Below are 23,705 nucleotides of genomic sequence, written 5' to 3'. Positions count from 1 at the left end.
TTTTTTCAAATGAACTCTTTCATGGAACCCACCCCATGAGGCCCGTCCAAGCAGAGGTGCTTGAAGGAGGTGGGGTGTTGGGGGAAGCAGAGAGCTCCATCCCTTAGCTGCCCCCGTCCCCGTGGGGTCCCCAGGGCACCTCTGTAGAGACCGAGTGCCTGCAGGCTGTGGGTCTAGCGGATCACCACTTCCCACTGAGCAAGCCCAGAGGCCGAGAGGAGGAACACCTTGCCCGGGTCACCCTGAGCTGCTGGCTGAGCTGGAGCGAACCAGGCCGGTGTGTCCAACATGCCAGGGCTGTTGCTGACCGCTCACAGACCGCACTGTATCTCCTCCCTCATCGGTCAGGCGGGTTTAAAGCCAGGCAGGAGATGGCAGCCCTGTTCGGAGCGGTGCCTCTGAGGCGGGACACGGGGGTGTCTGTCTCCAGCTTGCGTCTGCCTCTCCGGGCCTCAGCTTCCCCTTCTGTGAAATGGGGGCAGAGGTGGGGAGCTGGTCCAACCCTCAGCATTCTGGGATTGTCTCCACTTGCACCGTGGCAAACGTCCACACGTCTGATTCAGTTCCCGGGGGGATGTTTCTCCTCTGGGGGTGCCACACGCTTAGCCTGTTTCTCGTGCTCCATCTGAACCCCGGTGCCTCACCACGCTGCTCTGCTTGACCTCCTCCTGCCCGGGGCCCTGTTCCGGGCCACTCGCCTGCCTGCCTGTGCGCTTCGCGTGGACGGCCCTTGCTCCCGGCCTGGCTTCTGCCCGAGACCCTCCAGCTGAGAGCAGCAGGAAAAACAGAGATGCTCAACGTTCGAATTTCTCATGAGACTCAAAGTGTCAAAGACTTCTTTTGGATGTTGTCGTTACGATTCCTAGCACACAAACTAGCACGAGCGTGTTGTGGGTCTGTGTAAAAGTGTCGTTACGATTCCTAGCACACAGACTAGCACGAGTGTGTTGTGGGTCTGTGTAAAAGTGTCGTTACGATTCCTAGCACACAGACTAGCACGAGCGTGTTGTGGGTCTGCGTAAAAGTGTCATTACGATTCCTAGTACATACACTAGCGCGAGCAAGTTGTGGGTCTGTATAAAAGTGTCATTACGATTCCTAGCACACAGACTAGCACGAGCGAGTTGTGGGTCTGCGTAAAAGTGTCGTTACGATTCCTAGCACACAGACTAGCACGAGCGAGTTGTGGGTCTGCGTAAAAGTGTCGTTACGATTCCTAGCACACAGACTAGCGCGAGCGAGTTGTGGGTCTGCGTCAAAGTGTCATTATGATTCCTAGCACACAGACTAGCACGAGCGAGTTGTGGGTCTGCGTCAAAGTGTCGTTACGATTCCTAGCACACAGACTAGCACGAGCGAGTTGTGGGTCTGCGTAAAAGTGTCGTTACGATTCCTAGCACACAGACTAGCACGAGCGAGTTGTGGGTCTGCGTAAAAGTGTCGTTACGATTCCTAGCACACGGACTAGCGCGAGCGAGTTGTGGGTCTGCGTCAAAGTGTCGTTACGATTCCTAGCACACGGACTAGCGCGAGCGAGTTGTGGGTCTGCGTCAAAGTGTCGTTACGATTCCTAGCACACAGACTAGCACGAGCGAGTTGTGGGTCTGCGTCAAAGTGTACACTCCCGTTGGAAATGCATCTCTTCATTAAATACGGCTTTAAAAACTTTCATCTCTTTGTTTCTATATCCGCGGATGAATATTTCTTTCTGCGAGGCTTCTGCACCAGTTTGCCGTTTAGTTTATGTCTTTATGACTGTCAGCACTGAGAAACATTTCGTTATTATTTAAGGAGGTAGGAAGGAGAGGATTTTAGGTATGTAAATGCCATTCAGTTAGTCATCTGCCAAAATCACATGGTGATCTGTCATCAGAATTGCTTTTATTTAAGGATTTTATTTATTTATTTTGACAGAGAGACTGTGTACATGAGCACGAGCGGGGGGGTGGCAGGGGGAGGGAGAAGCAGGCTCCCCGCTGAGCTGGGAGCCCGACGCGGGACTCGATCCGGGGACCCTAGCATCATGACCCGAGCCGAACACAGACACTTCACCGACTGAGCCACCCAGGCGCCCCTGTCATCAGGATTGCTTGAACAGTTTATGGACCGGTTACCTGATTTCTTCCCAGCATGTTCTCGGCAGAGACCCCAACACTGTGAGTGGGGCTTTGCTAACGCTGGGGGGTTTGCATGCCCTGGGGGAAACGCACCGCCATGTTGGGGCCAGGGGTGCAGGCAGGAGGGGAAGGAGAACCTTCCTGAAGAGGGTGCATGAACCCGGGATTCTGCTGGAGCGGTGTCTGGGTGTCCTTTGGAAAGCCCCCAGGTGCCCTCGGGAGTGTGACTTCACGCGTACCTGGGTTTCCTTCCTCCTTGGCCCTCCTCCTTAGTCGTGTGCATGGGGTCTACTCCAGCCAGCTCACAGACCGTGTCAGGGCTCCCCCGAGTATTGCCCCTTCCTCCTATCTAGTCCCACACGCCCCCTTCTTTCTGGGTGACTGCGGCGTCTTCCAGGAGTTATAAGTACGTTAATGACCCCAAATCTTTGTGTCCTGATGTCCAGCTGCAATGTCTCTCCTGAGCTGCAGACCCGCTGGACCACCCCCTCGAGTGTCTGGTCCACCTGCCCCCCTCACTGTGCCCCAGGCAGAGCTCATCCTCCCCACCAAACCTGCCGCAGCGCGCGTGTCCTGACCCGTGTGGCCCTCCAATGTCCTCAGGCCCTTGCCACGGACCGCTGTGGTTCTGCTTCCTGACTCCTCTTGTCCACCTTCTCCTCTCCATCCCTGTGATCTCTGCCTGGGCTTAGGTCCCGGACCTGTCTTCCTGGGCCACAAAAGCATCCTCACCAGCTTCCATCACTGCCGGTCTTCTCCCGTCCACACTCCCCCCTGTTCCTGGAACGTTCTTTCTAGAATGCAGATCTGACAGGCACCTTGCTTCAAGCCCCCCGTCCACGGGTAAGGTCTCCTCTTGATGCGTGGCATGAGACCCTTTACGATCTGGCCTCTGCCCACCTCCTGCCTCGGTTTCTCTGGCTGCTGGGCTCTACACTGCAGCCCCCCAGCACCGGTTCTGCACCCCCAGCCCAGCTCTCTGCCAGATGGTCTCTCCTGGTCAATTCCTGCACAGGCTGGCATGTCAGAGGCTTTCCAGCGCACCCTGCGTTCCCTCTGTCAGCACGCGGCGCACAGCATCACGGCTCTCCCCCTCACTGCGGTGCACGACTAGAGGGCCACGGATTCCCTGCTGGACACCGGTGCTTCGGGAGAGGCTGTCCCAGACCAGGAATTCCCTCGGGTGCGAAGGTCGTGGGCCGCACACACAGCAGATGCAGGCACTCAGCTGGCAGAGTGTGGAGCCCCCCCGGGCCACGTGGGTGCTGGCCACTGCAGCAGCAGCCACCCTGACCGCGGCCCTGGGAGGAAGGGCTCCTGGCTGTGCTTCCTGCCTCGGCTGCCATCCCACGCGGGAGCACTAGGTGGCACTCTGAGGAGGCTCTGGGTATTTTCCTGGTGTGACTGCTGGCCAGCCCAGGTGCTGGAGCCCCAGTGACCCCAGCGACCCCAGGTCAGCGACACTGATACCCCGCCTGTGCGTCACCGTGAACAGAACAGACCTAACACATGCTTGCGTTGGCTGCTGTCCACGTGGGAACTGTAAAGATGTCCAAGCAGCATCTCCTGGATGTGTTTGGGAGTGAGACAGTCCTGGAGTTTAATCCCGGCTCTGCTGTGTGGTGTGTGACCCGTCGCATCCTGGGCGGCAGACTCCTCCTCCGTGACACGGAGTTTCGGGTGAGGTGAGGTTTGCAGCACAATTCCTGGCACAGAGGAGATGTTCTGTAAATACGCGTTTTCCCCTCAAACGGCCTCCTACCACCTTAGGTTCCTCCTGGATGCGTCCTGCTGTCTGTGTTGTTTCACGACGGCTTCTCTGTCTGTCCCGTTGCTGCTTATTCCAGCCTGGGGACTCCCCGGGGCCGGGGCTGGTCTGATTTTCTCTGCCACCAGCACCCGGCTCTGTGCAAGTCCCTGTGTGAGGCGCGAGGCTCGCGGTAGGCATGCGGTCCTTCTCCGGGGACGGGTGCCCTCTTCCTGGGCCGGTTAAAAACCCCCATCTTCAGGCCGGAGTGCTTGGCTGTTTTGCTTCAGACACACAGTTGGGGAAATGTGATAAAACCCGAGCTGGCACTTTGGCTGCCACGGACCCCAGAGGCCTTTCTGCCCGCGCGAGCCATCTGGAGAGCCTGGGAAGGCCAGGCAGCCCGCCAGCAGTCATGTGGTTGGGAGGTGGCCCTCCTGGGGCCCCTGTGCCGGCTGTGAAGACCTGGTCAGCCCCTCAGGGTAGATGCATGGTCACCGGTGTGGGCAGGCGCCGGAGGGCTGGGCCTTGCCGCCCTGGCTGGGCTGGCGGGAGGGGGAGGGGACAGGGCCAGAGAGGGTGGGGGGCTGGGATGCCCCGCTCTGTTTGGGGGTGAGTCTGAGTCCCTGTAACCCTGTCAGCCCCTCTACTCCTGGAGAAGCGGTCAGGCATCTCCCCTGGAGAGCTGCGCCTGTGTCCATCCAGTTGGCCCCAAGGTCCCTCTGGCTGAGGGCACCCTGGGCAGGTGGGCCTGCATTGCGAGCAGCTCCCCGGCGAGCCTCCAAACCACTGCACTTCCTCAGTGCGTCCAGAGGGCTAGAGGACCACAGTCCATCATGAGATAGGGGGATGCCCCTCTGACCACTCACTCCTCCATACCTGGACCACGGTCCCGAAACGGGCTCAGCTCCGGGAACGGGGCTTTCCCCCCTTCAAGCCCTGAGAGTTTGAGTTTTGCCCTGTGACATTTCTCCTCACATATGTGTTAGCTCAAATGACTTGAGAAATGGGAAGTGGGAATAGAAGATTCTGGGAACCCCCGTCCTTCCGAGCTCATCTAATGCCGGAGCGGTGGGGCCGGTGAAGCCGTCTGAGGCCCCCGGGTGGAGGTGGGGGCTTCAAGGGTGACAGAGGAGGGGAGTTTCCTTCGGAAGTCACCTTTATTAGAACGGCTGCTTCTCAAGGGCCCTGGAAACAAGGTCACGAACACACTTTCTGGTCTTTTTGTTTTTTATTTCATTTTTTTAAAGATTCTATTTATATTTGAGAGGGCGAGAGAGCACAAGCAGGGGGAGCAGCAGAGGGAGAAGCAGACCCCCGCTGAGCAGGGAGCCCAAAACGGGACTCGATCTCAGGACCCCGGGATCGTGACCTGAGCCGAAGGCAGGCGCTTCTCTGAGCCCCCAGGCACTCTTGGAGCTTCTATTCTTAAAACGAAACCGTTTTTACCACAGAAGAATTTTAGTACGTGCAAGATGGGGCGGCGTGGCCGGCCCCGTGCCCCTCGTCCCGTCGCGGCCTCCATTTGCTCGTCTGGCTCCGTCGTCCTCGCAGCCGCGCTCCTCTTGCTAGGGAAGCAGCCCTCGTTTATTTCAGGAGACTAGTGAGCCCTGCGAAGATCTCAGATGAGGATCAAAGAATTTGGGGAGTGGGAGAAAATGTAGAAACACTCTGGTCCATTTTTTTAGATTTTTATTTATTTCTTTACTTGAGAGAGGGAGTGAGCTATCGTGAGAGAGCACAAACAGAAGCAGAGGGAGCAGCAGGCTCCCTGCTGAGCGGAGGCCCGGGCCGGGTCCTGGGATCATGGCCTGAGCCGAAGGCGGTCGCTCAACTGACTGAGCCCCCCAGGCGCCCCTGGTCCATTTTTTTTTTAGGTTACAGGTGGAAAGGTGGAGGCCCAGACAGGAAAATGGGTCCAGGAAGCCTGATTTTGAGCCTGGCTGGAAACTGGGCCGCGGATCTCCCAGGGCCCGGACTCTTCCGCCGTGGGCCGTGAGGAGCCCTGAGCGCGGCAGCGCAGCCGGCTGAGAAGGGGGAACGATCCCGAAGCCCTCAGAGCGTGGGGAAGCAGCTTGCAGTGACACGGAGCTGTCCACTTTGCAAGACGCCCGCGTGTGGGGCCACCGTTGAGAACGGCGGGTATCATGATGGTCAAGCCTACGGGAAATTCCCAAAGGCAGAGGGCGCGAAGTCAGTGGGAGCCAGAACCCGCGTCCGGGTCACGGAACGTGTTCTCCAGCCCTGGGGCCTCTCCATCTGCCGCGCCGTATCCCTGCTGGGAGCTGGGATGCGCTCCAGCCTGGTCCCCAAGCGTCAGCTGCGGTCTCCACCGAAGGGGAGGAACCACAAAGACGGTGGCTTTGTGAAGCGTGGAAATCTGGTGTCCTTTAAAGATCCGGTCACTGCCGACACGGAGGAGAGTCCTGACTCAGGCCAGGGCGCAGGGACTTCCCCTCCACGCGGGGACCTCTTCCTGGTGTGGCTGCAGGTGACGCAGGCAGAGCGAGGGACGCAGGCGGGGCCTACAGCCTGATGGCAGTGCGTCTTGAGGGGCTGGGAGACATGTGGGGTAAAGCGAGGACCCTCTCCGGGGACTGAGACCGCCAGGCCAGCCCTGCCCACATCGTCCCGCAAGCTACCACGTCCGCGTGTGCTCTACGTCCCGGGTGTGTGGCCTTCCAAGTGTCCTGGGCCGTGAGCAGAGCCAGCGGCAGGAGGCAGCTCCGGGCTCGGGCCCTCGCGTGAAGGGGGCGAGCGGAGCCAGGCCCTGACTGAGGTGGGCGTCTGCCCCGCGGTCGTCGGGAACCTCCTTCTCGGTGTGAGGGGCCATCAGATGCGCTGGGGTCTCCCCCTCACAACCAAGGTCGTTGATACAACGGTTACAGAAAAGTCACCAAAACTCAGAGAGCTGTGAAAGGCCCACACAGCCCACACCTCCGCTCCCAGAGCTTCCAGACAATCTGGCATTTGCCTGCTGTGTGCTCCTGCCCCGGGCGGCACCAGGACGCGCGGGCGCCCTCGGAGGCGCCTGTCACGGGGGTTTTCCTGTCACAGTGGAGGCAGGGCCTGGCTTCCAGCACATGTACGGTAGCTGTGCGTGCGCGAGTGTATGTGTGTGCGTGTGTGTGAGCGTGAGTGTGTTCTGCGGGCGTGTGCGCGGGTGAGCGTGCAACTGTGCATGGGAGTGAGTGTGTGTGTGAGTGCACGGGGAGGAGTCAGCAAGGTGCAAGCACGTCTCCGATTATTTGCTGGGGTGAGACCTTACCGGCTGTCCGCTCTTCCTCCCTCCTGTCCAGAGCGTCGTCCCTTGCAGCGGGGTGTTCTTCTCAAAGTCAGCTGGGTGTGACCCAGCCGCTCCGCTCTGGCGTGCGTGTGCAGGAGGAGAGCAGGGACTCGCACACTCAAGTTCACGGCGGCTCTATTCGCGGCGGCCAGCAGGTGGAGGCAAGCCCAACGTCCGTTGACCAGCGAGTGGGTAAAGGAAATGTGGCCTGTGCACATGATGAATTCTTGTTTAGCCTTAAAAAGGAAAGAGATTCTGACCCGGGTGACAGGATGGAGCTTGAGGACGGTGCGCTGGGTGAGACCCACCATGGTTCCACTTACAGGAGGGGTATTAGGGGCAGTCCCGGTCATGGGGACAGGAAGTACCATGCTGGTGGCCAGGGCCTGGGGGCGGCAGGGGGGCGCAAGGGGTGCGGGGGGAGATCTCCCTGTGCGGCCCGGGGTTCCTGTCCAGGAGGATGAGAACATTCTGGAGGTGGATGGTGGGGGTGGATGCCTAGCAGTGTGAGTGAGCTCAACGCCGCGAGCTGCACAGTTACAAATGGTCAGATGGTAAATGTCACGTGCTGTCCGCTTCATCTCACCTACACACACACAAAAGTCGAGTGGACTTCCTGCACCAAAACCCGCGTCAAAGCCGGTTCCAGTGTGAGTCTGTCTGCTGCAGAGTCCACGGCAGCCTCCCGGACGTGTGGCTCATCCCGGGAAACCCGCAGGCCCGGCCTCGGTCAGGAACTCTTGTTCTAACTCACAGGCCCCGATGATTATTTCATCTACTGTTGACTCCGAGGGTTTGTAAAGCAGGTAAACGAGGCGGGCCAGGCCGCAGTGCGAACCTCATCCCGGCTGGAAAGCGCGAGGGCAGGAGCCGCTCCCCTCTGCCGCGGGGCTCAGCGGGAAAGCACGGCGAGGTCCCCTCCACTGCCACAGAGGCCAGGCCCGCCCTCCCTGAGTAGCTTCTCCGCCCTCCGCCAGGCCTGCAGACTCTCCTAGAGACGTTCCGGTGCCGACTGTCCCCGGAGAGCACTACCTTCTCGAGTGTCCAGGAGGGAGCCCAGCTTTCTGGGCGCTGTGGCACGTGGCGTGGCGCGGGTGGGATTCAGGCGCCACAGCCGCAACGTCCCTCGGGAGTGGCGCCTCTTCCACGCCATGGCAGCTGCTGTGGTTTTAATGGACTTGGAACGCTGTTGGAGGACCCCCTTGGTCTCGCTCCTCGCCCGCCCGGCCAAGCCCCTGCAAGGGACTCAGGTGGCCTGCCACGGCCGGTGTTCGGGTGACAGCAGTGAGCAGGGTGTGGGCAGAGTAAGTGGAGGGGACTGGCGGTCCTGAGAAGCTGAGTTGGGGGGCCGTGCATTTTCAGGCAGCAGGTGACGGGTGTGGGGCTCAGAGAGAAGCGGTCGGGTTGGGGACACGGCTTGGAGGCAGAGTGGTCCGGACATGCCGTTGGGTGGACGTGGAGTAATCGAGAAACAGAGAGGACAGGCATGGCCCCTGGCTCTGGGCTTGGTGGAGGGTGCTGCCATTTCCTGAGATGGGGACACTGGGGGAGGGGGGGGGCACTTGGGAAATAGAAAGTTCAGTTTGGACGTGTTAAGTCTGAGATGCCCGTTCCATATCTGGCTGCAGAGGCCAGGCAGGCAGGTGGCCCTACGAGTCTAGGGCTCAGGGAAGGGCATGCTGGAGATACACACACGTTCCGCACGTTTAGATCAACCACGGGCACACCTGCCATATCTGCAGGGGCGGGAGTCAGAGACAGAGTCCGGAAGTTTCTCTGACGTCCCCCACCTCCCCACTGGCTGGAGTTCAGAAGGTCATGTCTGGACAAGGACAGTTTTGGTGGAGCGGTGAGGATAAACTAATTGGAGTGGGTTCAAGGGAAAGTGGGGTGGGAAGGAATGGGGACAGAAAGTATAGAAAAGTCTTTGGAGGAGCAGAAAAATGTGGAGGTGAATACGGGTAGGTGGGCGTCAAGGGGACGTAGTTTTTTTTTTTTTTTTTTCTTTTCTTGTTTTTTGAGATGAAAGGAATTCCCAGACGTTCATCTTGTGGGTGGGAAGGATCCAGGTGAGGGCGGAGTTTGCTGGTCTGGCGATTGTGCGGATGACCTCGGGAGCTGTGTGGGGCAGGCCGGGAAGGACCCAGTGGCTTTGCTGGGCAGGGGCTGCCAAGACGGTCCTGCCCGGACCACGTGGACTTGTTCCCCCGGAACGTGCAGTCCCCTCGCCCAGAACAACAGAGGTCAGGGGATGACCACCCCACGCAGGGGAGGGAGAAACGCCCGCTGCGCGTCCAGCTCGGGCCAGCAGCACTCACCGTGCTCTACTGCGCAAACCACGTCTCTTTCTCAGGGAACTTGTCTCCTGACTTCTCTCGAGAATGTTCTCGGTAAAGCCAACGCCTGAGTTCTCCTGATGGCACCGTGATGGGGAGACACGTTTGCTTGAAGCCCGTTAGTCAGGAGCCACAAGATCTAACTTTGAGAAGAGTGTGTGAGAAGCCTCGGAGGCGTCTTAGGCACCTACGCACGGGATGGAGCAGCTGCATCCATGGGCTTCCGGGCAACGAGGACCCTCTCTCCGCGTGTGGGTTTCCTTCATTTTTGCCCACTTCCTCTCCAAAGCGACGCAGCCCCTGCAGCCCTGGGACGCTGTCTCCAGACCCTGCGTGCTGGCGAGGGCTCCATCATCCTCAGTGTCTCAAGACTTCAAGCCCGGGGGCGGCGGGGCTCTAGTTGGCTCTGCTAAGGTCAGAGGCCAACCCCTAGATCTGTCAGCTGAATTCAGGGGTCAGGAGGGTTCGTGGCAGACCTCGTACCTCCAGATGGAACCATGCGATTGGGGCTGCGGGGTGGAAGATTTCTCAGAAAGGAGGGAAAGTGCTGGCCGACAGAAGAAAACATGATTCTACAAAACCAGGTCAGGAAAGATCCACCCTTTCTTTACCCAGGGAGGCTCTCCGCATAGTGGGCATCGCAGTCTGGATTATTAGGCAGATACTCACTCCCCTCCCACTGGGGGGCTTGAGGCGAGTTTCCGTGTTGGGCTCACACCCTTGTGCTTCAGCCTTGCCAGGAGGAGGCTGACCTAGGCCACTGTCCCCCCAGAGAGAGACGAGGGGAGCAGAGCTGTCCCAGCTGACCGCGGACCTGGCATGGACGCAGAATCGGCTCACCGGTCTGCCCCGCATGCCCTAAAGCGGTGGGCGTGCGGCTGAGTGACGAGCAGAGCATTGCGCCGGCTTTGGGGGGAGTTGATTGTGCAGTGAATGTGACCTGGGACGGCGGGGACAGCTTCTTGTCCGAGCCTCACCGTCACAGACTCTTCAGGCCTCGAATGGGCACATGTGCTCTTCTAGTTTTCCCCGTCGCCCCTTCTGAGCCACCGATGGGCCCCTGTCCTCCAGCCAATCCTGCAAGGCTGCCCCTCATCGGCCCCTCTGTGACCCTGGCTCAGGCCGCGTCAGCTGGGCCTCACACGCTGCTGTGAGTTTCCAGAACCCATAAAGAACGGCTCAACTCGGTAAAAAGAATAACTCGAGTTTTTAGGAAATGGACACAAGCTTTGAACGGATGCTTCACGGAAAGAAGATACACAAATGGCCAACGAACACACAAAGAGGCGCTCAGTGTTATTAGTCGTGAAGGCACACATTGAAACCACAATGAGACGTCACTCCACAGCCACCGAGATGGTAACGTGAAAAAGACGAGCCACACCAAATGCCGGCAAGGAGGCGGGAGGCCCGGGCCTCAGGGACTGCGGCGCAGTCGCTTCGGAAAACGCTGGATCAGTTTCTTCTTCTTTCCTTTTTTTTAGGTTTATTTATTTGTCAGAGACAGAGAGACAGTGAGCACAAGCAGGGGCAGAGGCAGAGGGAGAAGCAGGCTCCCCACTGAGCAGGGAGTCCGACGTGGGACTCGATCCCAGGACCCTGAGATCATGACCTGAGCCGAAAGCAGACACTTAATGACTGAGGCACCCAGGCGCCCCTCACTGTGGCGGTTTCTGATGAAGTGGAGCTTCTTCTTAAAAAAAATAAAAAAAACAAAATAAGCCACTTCTCATAGGACCCACAGTCCTACTCCCAGATGTCTTCCTAGGAGGAATGGGCACGTAGGTTCACTAAAGAAATCTGTATGGGAAAGTTTCTCGCAGCTTCACTCGTAACGGCCAGAAGCTGTCAGGAGGAGACTGGACGACACATCGTGGTATATCCAGCAACGGGAGAGCTGCTTGGCAACAAAAGGAGCCACGTGTCCATCTGCTCAGCAGCACACGAGACTCGAGACCACTGAGCGGAGCAACGGAAGGGACAAGAGTGTGCGTGGTTGGTTTCCTGTTGATGATTTTAGGAAACATGAATCCTTTGTCCAGTAGACCGTTGCCTGTGGCTGGGAGGGTGATGGGACTGAGAGAAAGGGGCACGCAGAAACGTTTTGGGGTGCTCGAAATGCTTCATACGTTGACAGGGGTGTTCAGACACTTGTCTGAATGCGTGAAGTGGGCCCTTTAAGTGGATGGATTTTTATATTTGGAAATTATAACTCAATAACATTGATTAAAAATCTTTGTTATCCCTGTGTCCTCCGTCGTTGGGACTGTAGAGGGGGTCCTGTCCGGCTCACCTTCCCAGAGTGCGGATCTGACCACGTCACTCTCCCGCCTAAACCCTCCCAGGCTCCCTCTTCCTTCTCAGTGCACTCAGAGTTCCCCAGCTGCGGCGAGCCCCAGTGTGGTCTTCTCTCCTCGTGGCTTTGAGTTTGGGATTCAGCTTTGCCGGAAAGCATCTCCGTGCTCCCACCTGGGTGTGTTCAGGTGGGTGCGCTGGGCCGGCAGGAGCCTCCTCTCTGAGCCCCGGCCCCCAGCCTGGCCGAGTGGCCTATGGTTCCTGGCGTCCAACAGCTGAAGTTCCTGGTGGTTTGTGAGGCTCCGTTACACGGTGAGCTCGGCGCTCCCGACACAGGCCCCTGGACGCAGCGTGGGGCAAGGCCTGTAGCAGGTGCGCTGTGAGGTCTGTGGGGCATCCCGCCAAGTGAGCGGCTGCTGGCTGGCTGTACTTTGCTCTTTGGGGCATTCTGAATCCTTGCCACGGAGAGCCGCCCTCACGGGGGAGGGGGAAGGGGGCCCGGTTTCGTTCGCTATCACCGCACACACTTCTGCTTCCTTCATCTGTGCTGTAGGTCCTGCCATTCCGTGTAGGGCAGGGAAAGTCCGAGCCCTTCTGCCAAAATCACTTGAAGGTCCCATTCAAATAGGCTTTTCTCTTGTACTTCCCCCAAGCTGACATTTGGGGAAAGAAAAGAACAATGTGCTTTCTCGCGTTGCTGAGTAAAGGTGTACAGAGGAACTAATCTAGCTTCAGCCACACACTCAGTCCGATTGTGATCCAGGTCATTTGTCAAATACTCGGCAGTGCAAAGGTAGGAGCAGAGCCCAGTCAGCATCCAGGGTGCGCCGCGTGCGCCCGGCACTGCGGGCGCCCTCTGGAAGGATCCCCGGTGAGCGGGACAGCCCTTTTCCTGGGGGAGCTGCCCGCCCAGAGCCCAGCACAGGCACACACGCCGCTGTAGGAGACCTGCCGGGAGACACGCTGTTGTGCACGGCCGGTGGGGGCGCACGCGCATGGATTCGTCCTGGCGGGGGGTCGGGAGGCTTCGCTGCAGTGGGCCCTGAAGATGGGGTTGCTGAGCCACAGGCAGGGAGCCAGGACAGCGCCCCACGCTCAGGGCAGGGGCTGGAGTGCAGTGAAGTTAGTTGACTAAGGAGGTCAAGCCAGAGCACAAGGTCCCTTTAGGAGTTGGGCTCCTCGTCTTAGGCCACAGGAAGCCCTTGGAGGGTCCTGAGCTGTGAACAGGGTGGGCAGCGGGTATCAGATGAGATTCAGAGGGTAAGGAGGCCGGTCGGAGTGAGCAGCTGCAGTACAGGCGTGAGGGACAAACTAGCACGGCGTTCCAGGGGGGACTCAGGCATTCTGTCTCATGTGGGACCATTCATAATTTTAACTTCCCCCTGGCTTTCCCCCCTCTCTCCTCCTCCATCCCCCCCGTGGCCTCTGCAACCTTAGTTAAAACTAAGCCGCATCTGTCGACACCCCTTCTTCCCTCCCTGCCTCTCAGGCTTGTGTCAGAATGACGGTCTCCCTCCCGAACCCACTGAGGCCTCGCTCCCAAGTACAGCAGGAGACTTGGGGGGAATCCCACCTGCTTATTTTGCTCCTAGGATTTCCTGGAAATTAGTCTTCTTGGATGGAAACCAAGCTCCCACCAGGAGCCGTGTCACACTGGTCACCGGCTTTTCCCGACGGGAGTGGACTTGCCTACGTTGTGTCCTGACTGTTGAGGCTTGGCCCCAGTGGACCGCAGGAGAGGACAGGGGGCGCGCAGGCATCCTCTCGTGCATATCCCACTCCCCGTTGTGTCCCATGGTGTCACCACTGAAGCCCACTGTCTGTGGACGGTCTGCCCTGGCCACGGCCTTGGAAGGGGAAGCAGCCACAGCCAGAGTAAGCTGGGGCTGGGGGTTCCCCTGAGCGGCCTCCTGCGAAGCACCGAAAAGCCCAGCAGTTTCCCACCCAAGTTCCGCCTCTGGGAAAAAGAGAAGTTGACCTCAGCAGCCTCTCTGTGAGGTCACACACCTGGGACCCTGGTCCTGGAGCTTGGATTCGCCCGGCCGCTCAGCAGCCAGGGAGTTTCAGGCCCCCCACTCCGTTCCCCACTGAACTGTGCTGGAGCAGGAGGGGGACGAAGGACCCACTGAGCTCCCCACTGTCGGGAGGGGGGTAAGAGGAGCTCCTCTCCAGGCGCTCTTGTCTCCAAAGGGTTCTCAGCCCTGCGGTAGCCTGGTGGGAGCACAGCTGGGCAGGATGGCTCCCAAGCATGTCCCGGGTCCCTCCAGCCTTAGAGCGGCCTCTCTGCCCCACCGCCCCTCGGGGTGCGAGGCTCGCACTGAGCAGCTGGTACGAGTGTGTGTGGCCTGCGGCGGCAGTCTGAGAGCCTACGTAAGGCCTGGCTGCAGCTTCTCTGACACTCATCTTCTCAATAAAAGCGGTGTGTGCTTTCCCTCCGTGAACTGCCGCGGGCTTGTGGTACCGGTACCGGAGGGTAGAAACCGTGCCCTCTGAGCTCTCGGCTGGGTTAGGAAAGGCCCTTCGTAGGTCTGCATCTGTCGCCGAACACCTGCTCTTGGGACCTGGAGCCACCATGTGGGACATCTGAGCTGGGGAGCCCACGTAGGACAAGCCCGAGCCTGCAGCCCAGGTATCGAGGAGCAGAGAGCAGTCCCCGCGCTCGAGCCCTGCCCGCCTCCCACGTCCAGGAGCAAATATGTTGCTCAGGCCACCGAGATTCGGGGGCTGCTTTGGTGGAACGTAATAGATAAGTGGACCATCCGTGGACGGATGTGCAGACTCACGTGAACACAACGAGTAGGTGTGAGGTCATCCACGTGCAGGAATGTGGTCATGCTGGCCATAGCGCAGCCTCACCCACCGCGCAAACGGGACAGGCGGTTCATTAAGACGACTCACACTGTTCCGGTCGTTTTTCTCAAACACTGGCACTTCCCTCAGCCCTGGCCAAGCCTCCTGCTTCTTCAGTAGAAGCTTCTGGACAGGATGCATACAGGGAAAACCTTGGTCAGGCCACGGGTGCTGTACGTGTGGCGCGGACAGATTTAGGAAGTCATCTGTCCTCTCCCGGCACCTCCGCATTGTGCGTGGCCTCAGGAGGGGCTCCAGGAGGGGCCCCCGTACTGGAAGCTACACTGCAGACACTGCCTCTGATTACCCCCCTGCAGTTTCTTTGTCTGCCTCTGATACGGCACCGTGTCTCCTAGACAGAAAGTTCTCTAGGGGCAGACGTTTGTATCTCGAGCCCCGAACACTGTCCACGGATGGTTCCAGACCCCATCCGCTCGGGTTGACACCCTCCGAGTGTATCGGGGTGGAGCCCTAATTGCGTACAGAATTCCCTATGTGCACAGAGCAGCTCGGGATGGGGAAACGTCCTGAACGCTGGCCCGTGGTGAATGCAGACCCAGCCGTGGTGACACTGAGAAAGGACACCTTCCTTTGTGTTCACACCTGGGCCGTGGCCGGTCGCGAGCCCCTGCCCCATGCTCACAACCTGTGCGTGGCCGGCCCCGTGTCCCTGTCCCACACACCCCCTCCCCCCACCACACACCCCTTCAGTCACTGCACTTTTCATACAAAGAGATCATTCTTTTTGGTAAAGACTTTGTCTTTCTCTCTGCCACCTATTCTTGAAAAGTGACTGGAAACTCTGAAATAAATTACAGCAGACTACAATATTTAAGAGTTTCTACAGCAACACCATTGTGGATCCAGACCAGGAAGATAGAGGCCTAAATGTGCTTGGCGGGAGTTGTGAAGAGAAGTCCCCCTCATTTATTCCCAGATCCAGGATAGCCTCCCCCAGGGGCAGGCTCGGGCCCTAGCAAGAGAGAACCGTGTCCCCTGACTGTGGAGTGCCCAATTACAGCTTTGAAGCCACATGCTTACACCATTTCTCCGGGAAGGCTCATCGCCACTGGGGAGAGGATTAAAACATCCCATCCCTGGTTCTTCTGATGCCCATCGGTGTCCGAGGCAAGAAGGCGCCTGCTGTTGTCTCCGTGCTCCTACAGGCAAGCAGACGTCGCCAGAGCGGGCCTGGGAGGACTCTCCCTGGGGACAGAGGCCCCAGCGCATGTGTGCAGTGCACTCCTGTGTTCCGTGTGGGCCCCCTGCCAGTTCAGGACTCCAGCATCGGGGGGGTCAGGTGTTTCAGAGACTCGCTGGGAGCAGGGAGAGGCAGGGGGAGAGGCTGGGAGCACGGAGGACCCCCGTGGGTGGCGGAGGGAGGGCTGTAGGGAGAGCTGTGGCCCAGTGTCAGAAAGCGTCCCCAGCGCTGCTAGCGAGTCATGGAACCCCAGCTGCCCTCCCAAGGAGGCTGACCTGTAGGCCGGTCTCCGTGCGGCCGCTGCCTTGCTCAGCCGTTGACGGGCCGTGGTGGGAAGTGTGGCCCCACTGCGGGGGGCGGGGGGTACTCAGGGCGCAGCCGCAGGGCTCTCTGTCGTGGCGTTCCTGAAGCGGGAGGCCTGACGGGCGTCTCCAGGGCCACCACAAACCCCAGGGTGCTCCCTCCCCCTCTGGTCCTCGTGTGCGGGCTCAGAAACGCACCTTGTACGCGAATTGTGTTTCCTGTTCGTAGTCGTGGACACTGAATGACGGAATCCAAGTCACTCCATACGTGGCTGGAGAGAGCGTGGATTCACCCCTGCGGGGCTCCCAGCCCGTCCCGTCTGTTAGCAAGGCTGGCTCCGTAGCTGTGGCCGGGGATGTGGACCTCCCGCCCTGCCGCCAGCGCCCTGCCGGGGAGACCTGCCGTCCGGCCTGGCGTTGCCAACGCTCCTCTTAGCCAGCCCTTCGCCAAGTCCGCGTCTGCCCGCGCTCTGTGAACCACAGACTCGCCCTCACCTCACACCGTGCTCACCGAGTGATGCCCTGAGAGGGGCTGGGGCTCATTGTCAGGCCCGAGGGGAGGACGGCGTGGAGGCGGCCCAGGCCCTGCTCCAGGCTCTGGCTCTGGGCTCACCTCACTTAGCCCCCGAGGGTGTCCATGTGGTCTCATCACAGCCGCGGGGCACACGGCGAGCAAGGGACGAGGGACCTGTGCATGTGACTCTGAGCCGTTCTGGTGCCCGTGTTTCTGATTCAGACATGATTCGAGAATGCCAAGGAAGGGTTTGTTTTCTGTGGGTCAGAAGTTCCAGGGTACATGGGGAGGTGAAGGCCGGAGAAGGTGCTCCCCCCCCCCCCCAGCTTAAGGCTGCAGGGCCCAGGGCAGCGTCCCTGAGTGAGGCTCTGGGGCTCCCCACCCGCCTCCTCACCCCCGGCTGAGCTCCATCCCCTGTTGTCACTAGCCCAGCTCAGCTGGGCCACTGCCTTTTCTGCAGGTGACATTCACAGAACGTAAAATCACCCATCGCAACGTGAGTGATTCTCGGAGTCTGGTATAGGGACAGTGGCGTGCCACCACCGCCTCCGTGCGGCTCCGACACATTTCATCCCCAGTAAAACCAGCTCCTAGTAAGAGCAGGCCCCTGCCCCGGCCCCTGGCGCCAGCCGTCTGCGGGTCTCCGTGGGCTGGCTCAGAGCTAACACGCACAGCTCCTGCTGCATGTTCCCCCCGGGCCTCGGCACCCCTCCCTGGCTGGCCCGCTTCCTCCTGCAGCCCAGGAGCCGTGCAGGCCCGCGGTAGCCGGGTCTCTGCCGACCAGGCTTTGCGCTGTTTCTACCTTTCGGCGACTGAATAACGCTGCCGTGACCGCTCGTGTGTGAGCGTGTGGGACTGCCTTCAGTTCTTAAAAGTGGCACTGCGGGGTCGGATGGCACTCTGCACATATCTGTGTGCGGACCGGCCCGATGTGCTCACGGGCCGCCCACCGCCCTCCCCCCGCCGCGGGAGGGGGGCTGGTTCTGGTTTCTCTGTGTCCTGCCTTCAGCCCTGAAGTCCCCGAGTTAATCACTGACAGTTTGAGGAAGTGGCCTCTCGTTGAACCATTTTCCTCTTCCACGTTTTCAACTTTCTCTTTCACACACAGCCCACGCCCGAGAGTGACGAGGAGGAAGGACCGGTCCAGTGATGCACACAGAAATTCCACCGGCCTCCGCGCGTCCCATGAGTCACCGCCCCAGCCCCGCCGGCGCTCGCCTCATTTGGCCTCGGCTGCTGGTGGCGGAGCAGACGGCAGGCTGGCCGGCGGGGCGGGTGGAAGATGACAGACTGCGAGTTCGGGTACACCCTGACGCTGGCCCAGGACTACGTGAAGCACGTCCTGCAGATCCCGCAGCCGGGCTCAGCCCCGAGCAGGGCGTCCCAGGTGCTGCGGGACGTGGCCTCCTCCGTGCAGGGGGAGGTGGAAAAGAACTTGAAACCATGCCTGGACAGTTTCGATGTGGTGTCCGTCGACTCCGCCAGAACCATATTCAATCAGGTCATGGAAAAGGAATTTGAAGACGGCATCATTAACTGGGGAAGAATTGTGACCATATTTGCGTTCGAAGGGATTCTCACCAAGAAACTCCTCCAAGAGCGAATCTCCCCGGATGTGGACGCTTCTAGGATTTCTTACTTCGTGGCGGAGTTCATCACGACAAACATGAGAGAGTGGATAAGGCAGAACGGAGGCTGGGTACGTACGATGGGAGCCTTCTTCACTGCTCTTACCTTTGACGTAGAGATGGACAGTTTCTTGCTAGTTGTTAAAAACCCACTATTTTCTTTGGGTGGCTTATTTTTAAAGTTTCTCATTTTTAAAACAAGAAGACATTTCTGGCTCATTTCCAGGGAATCAGAGCTCTGTAGTTGGAAGATACATGTGCTAGCCGTTTTTATTCCTAACAGTGTCAACGATGGGGCTGAGATTCAGGGAGCCACGCGGCACCTCCCCAGTGCACTGCCCGCGCGTCAGCATGGGAGCCCGGGTGGGCATGGGCTCTGGCCAGGTTGTCATGACGACGTAGGTTTAGTAAACAAAGAGCTGGTGTGAGATGCTGTTGTATTTGGGTTGTTACTATGTTGCAAAACTCAGGTACTGTCTTTGCAAGTTCATTGTTTACAAACTGATATTTTTTCGGTTTTCTAATACAGCAAATTTTAGCTGTTAAAGCCTGTTGATAAAAAAGTAATGTGCTGTACCACCAGCAAGAAACTTTACTGGGGAATTTCCAAACAACAATTCACTTTATTATTAAAGCCTCAAAAAGCCCAAAGTGGGAGGTGGAGAGGGCTGTGTCAGAAGTCACTGAGAAGGGGCTTTTCACAGCCGGGCGGTCCTGCTTGTCTTTAGACCCAACACGCTTAACACTGACTTTTTTGAAGCGCTCGTGTCTCCATGGATCCTCTCCCTCCCACCCCCAAGCCTAGCCCTCTTCTCTCCCTAGAGGGGAGCTATGACTGTTATCAATCATGTTACGTGCAAATCTTGCCTATTGAATATATCCATAGGAAATAGAAAACATACATAGTATTTTTTGGGGGCGCCTGGGTGGCTCAGTCGGTTAAGTGTCTGACTTTTGATTTCGGCTCAGATCATGATCTCAGGGTCGTGGGATGGAGCCCCATGTCGGGCTCAGCAATGAGTGTGGAGCCTGCTTGGGATTCCCTCTCCCTCAGCCCCTCCCCCCACCTGTTTCTCTCTCTCTCTTTCCCTCTCTTAAAAAAAAAAAAAAAGAAAGAAAATATAATATTTCAAAGAGTCCTATGGAAAAAAAAAAGAATCCTACATATACACTCTTGTCCGTAGATGCTCTCAAGGGTCTGGCCGGCTCTGGCTAATGGAGCTCTGGGTTATTTCCACTTTGCCACCACAAACAGCACTTCCCCGAGCATGTCCGTTCATGCCCCGCTGTGGGAGATGGAATTGCTGGGTCCCTTTCTCAACGTACCAGGTCCTCGCCTTCCAGAGAGGCTCTGCAACGTTGCCCCCACACCTGCCGACCTGTCCTCATTTCCCCACTGCACAGGGTTGGGAGAATCTATCCAACTTCTCTTGTTTTAGTTCCTTCTCCCTCAGTTGCCGATGAGGTTGAGCACCTGTCCACACCTTTACTGACCACACACAATTCGGACTCGGGGAATTGCCTATTTATAGTCTTTGCCCATTTTCCTACTTTTTGTGTTTTTCTCATAGATTTGTAGCAATTCTTTCTTGTATGTTTTTATTTTCCCATATTTTTATATATGAAAAAATATACTTATATATATTATTTTTATATATAAAATACATTTTTATATATGTGGCAGATATCCTCTGGGATGTTAACTGTCTTTTAAAACTATAGCTGCCTTCCCTTATTATAAATGTTTTATTTTTATTTCGTATTTATTTTTTAAAGATTTTATTTTTTAGTAAATTCCATACCCAACTTGGGACTCGAACTCACGACCCCAAGGTCAAGAGTCCGCACGCTCCTCTGTCCGTCCGAGCCAGCCGGGCGCCCCTGGTTATTATAAATGTTCTAACACTCGATGGGGTCGTGTTTTAGGTGTTGTCCCCCCCATCATCCCCTTCCCGTGTCGTGATGGGGCGTCTGTTCTCCCTGACTCGCATGGATGTGGAGCTGGACGAAGCCTGGGGGTGGTGGGCCCAGCTCCCCTCCGGTCAGCTGTGGGAAGGTCTGCTGGCCACGGGTGGAGGTTTCCACTGAAGGCCACGCTTGTCTTGTGCAGGGGCCTGTGTGCTAGCCTGCAGAGCCACGCAGCCCCCCATCAGGCGGACTGTGCCCCGCTGCCTCACATGGTGCTCGTCACACTCACAGTGGTAACTGCTTCTTAAAAACTCAACTTCTCAACGACACAGTCTAAGAGCTCGTGGAACTCGTCTTCAGTGGGGAGTGTGGGATTGTCTCTGAGAATTTCCAGACGTGGACTCGTCTTCCCGGGGTGGCCCAGGTGTGAGTGACACACAGATTCACACGTGTGCCCACACGCACGCTCAGCCTTCACGGGGTCCTTCGGTTTAGGAGGCCTGGGAGCACCTGACTTTTACACCTGAAGAGCTTAGGTCTCGGACGTGGCATTTCCGTGGTCGGTGAAGGAGTGGCTGTGCGGGTCTGAGTCAGCATACACTAGCACGGCCATGTGAGCCCTTTCTCCCAGAGATGCTGACGCATCTGCTCGAGCGAGTGCACTTGACACAGGAAGGGTTCACCTCGGGGCAAATGGCACAGTCACATGCCTGCTCTTGTAGAGTCTAAATTTACAGATCGGTGAAAATCGCTCAGAAATGACAGATCTGGAAGCATAGGTCCATTGTCCTGTCTGCCACCCAGATTTGTTGTCAGTGGCTCCCAGTTAGAAGTGCACGGCTGTGATGCAAGGCGGGAAGAGCATAATTGGCATGCGACCAGAGAATATCTAATTTAATGCAGTTTCAAGCATGAGAACTTTGGGTCAAGAAGGCGCTGTGTGAGGCAGCACAGACGTTACGAGCAGTGGCTGTGAAGCAGACGGACCTGGGCTGGATTCCAGGTGCCAGCACCTCGTGCCCCTGGGAGGTGAACAAGTTAGCAAACTTCTCCGAGCCTCGGGTCCTCGTCTGTAAAATGGGGCAATAGTGCCATCTATGGCTAGGGCTGCTGTCTGGATGGAATCAGTCACTCATGTATGCGAAGCTCCTAGAACAGCTTCCGCAAGTATGTATCAAGTTTAGGATTACGGTTATTAGTAGTGGTTGTACTGCGGACATCCTTGGTTAACCACACTTGGTCTTCCTAAGCTATGCGCCCTACAATTAGACAGTAGTGCCCAGGGAAACCAGAGGCCCCGAGGGAAGAAGGAAGACCAGTGTATCAGTAGTGCGACCGGTCCACTCACCATGTGTTCCTTCTCATGCTTACCAGCGTGAGTGACTTTCTTTCCCCTTCTCCCCTCCCTCCCTTCCTCTCTCCCTTCTCGTCTTATTCATCGGGGGCTTCTCACCTCTCTCTCTTCCTCTGCCACGTGCACAGTCCCTCCTCCCGCCCTCTGCCAGTGTGAAGGGCTGCAAGCGGAGGGCCCCCGGCAGGTCTGAGAGGAGAGCTGCTGCCACCTTTTCAGCTGGCTCCAGCGTTCGTGAGTAGAGGGTGGTCCTTAACAGCCGTGAGGACGTGCCCCAGAGGAACCGCTGGCCACCCCCCCCCCCCGGCTTCCTGTCCCACCGAGCCTGGCCGTGCGCGCCCTCTCCCCCAGCGTCTGTGCCAGCGGAGTGGAAAGGCCACTCAGCCCTCAGCGTGACACGGGAACAGGACGCGTCGCGTCTGCTCAGCGCCCCATGGTCCCTCCCCTGCTCGGCAGAGGGCCTACGGCACAGAAGGCACCCCACAAATACGGGCTGACAGAACGACTGGATGGACTAACATGGGAGCTGAGAGCTGAATCCTGCTGTTGCTCAGCACCAGAGCTGTGACGCTGAGTCAGGGCAGGAACCTCACAGAACGACACAAGACATATGTAACTACCTTACGTACGTAACACGTAAGGAAGACAAGAACAGCTACCCTAGAGGGGAGTTAAAAGGCTGAAGACGTTCTGTAAGGGGGCCTTGTACAGTGTCAGATACCATACAACTGTGAAGCGTACGCGGGGAGTTTCAAGAGGTTTACACACGTAATTCTGAAAATCACGCGCATAGAAAGCCCCTTTGAAAGCTGGTACTTTCCAAGGAAGAGTGAAGACAAGTCATTCTCGTGTGCCTGCTGCTGCTGTTTTATGACCCTCTTGCTCTGTGGTCTGCACAAAAGGACGCGTAGAGACGCGTACGTGAGTGACTCCGTGTCCCGGTGGCACAAAGAGCTCGTCGTGAGTGACAGAATCTCCAGGAGTCCCTCACACCCTTGGATTAGATTTCGGGGCCAGATTCTTCCGGTGCTTCTCTTGAATGTTAACTTGAGATGTAAGATCATTTCATGAAGTGAGGTGAGACAGAACTCGAGCGTCCCCGCGGGTCCTTCCGGAACACTCTCTGACCTTGGGCATCACCCTCGACTCCACTGCCCAACACCCTACGTCAGGTTCATCGGTGAGTCCTGCTGGCAGCAGCTTTGAAACCGCACCCCCGGCGCGCCTAGGCCCCATCTCCCTCTTGACGGGGCCGTAGCCTGTCCCGTGTCCCTGCTCCCATCCTCGTGCTGCCCTGGCCTGCTCCCTACCCGGCAGCCAGATCATGCCGCCATGTCCTGGGAGGGTCGGAACCCTCCCTGGCAGCCCTTCCCCATGGAGCAAGCACAGAATACAAAGTCCTGACTGCTGTACTCAAACCCCATCGGATCGCATTTCCTAGGAGTCCCTCCTGCGCTCTCGGCTCCAGCCTCCCTGGAAAACTAAGCACACTCCCCCCCCCCCCCCCAGGGCCTTTGCACTGGCTCTTGCCGCTGCCTGGACCAACCTTCCCCCAGCAGTGTGCATGTCCCCCCCCCCCACCGTGGCCCAGCTTGGGGGGGGGTCTCCCTCAGCTGCCCCCCAGCGGCATACATGCCCCCTGTGGCCCTCCCCGGGGGAGTCCCCTCAGCTGCCCCGTCTCTGCGGCACCCCCAGTGCTCGGCCCCATGCCCTGCTTCAGGACTGCATGTCTCGGTCACAAGCCTAGTGAGGCCCAGGCTCCTGCATGGTCAGTTCACCAGTCTGTTTCCAGTGCTTAAAACAGTGCCTGGCACATAGCCGATGCTCAAGAAATATTTGTCGAGTGAATAACTGAGTGAATGATCACTAGAGAGGCGTGGGAATAATACCATGGTATCTTCCTAGAGCTAAACGATTCTGAGGGTCTGGTTTTCTTTGAATTTTTGAGGCAGGATATAATTTTATGCTTTAGGCTTTCTTAGTATAAGGTCAAGGTAATAGGTCTAAAAAGCAGTAAGATTGTATTAAAATGTGAATTTCTTTAATTGCTAGTAATGTTGCATTTTCCCCATACGCTTGCTTGTGATTTATATTTCCCTTTTCAATAGCCTTTGCCTGTTCAACTCTTAAGGGCTTGATGAGGATTCTCTTACATCCGAATGAACTCTTT

The 23,705-nt window shown here is 57.7% G+C and overlaps 1 protein-coding gene across 1 annotated transcript in view; it reads left to right on the top strand.

The window, feature by feature from the left end:
* Window positions 1-23,705, top strand: part of BCL2A1 (BCL2 related protein A1) — a 55,059-nt gene that overhangs the window by 29,178 nt on the left and 2,176 nt on the right. Inside the window, exon 2 of the mRNA XM_045813160.2 lies at window positions 17,757-18,347. Within this exon, the coding sequence (XP_045669116.2) occupies window positions 17,931-18,347 (417 nt within the window). The 5' untranslated portion in view covers window positions 17,757-17,930. The remainder of the gene's footprint in view (window positions 1-17,756; window positions 18,348-23,705) is intronic.

The sequence above is a fragment of the Ursus americanus genome, chromosome 28 (genome assembly GCF_024610735.1).
Source record: "Ursus americanus isolate L20-20 chromosome 28, mUrsAme1.1.p, whole genome shotgun sequence".
In the NCBI taxonomy this organism is placed as follows: Eukaryota; Metazoa; Chordata; class Mammalia; order Carnivora; family Ursidae; genus Ursus; species Ursus americanus.
Note: the sequence above shows the minus strand (reverse complement) of the source record. Positions and strands in the feature narration are given on the sequence as shown.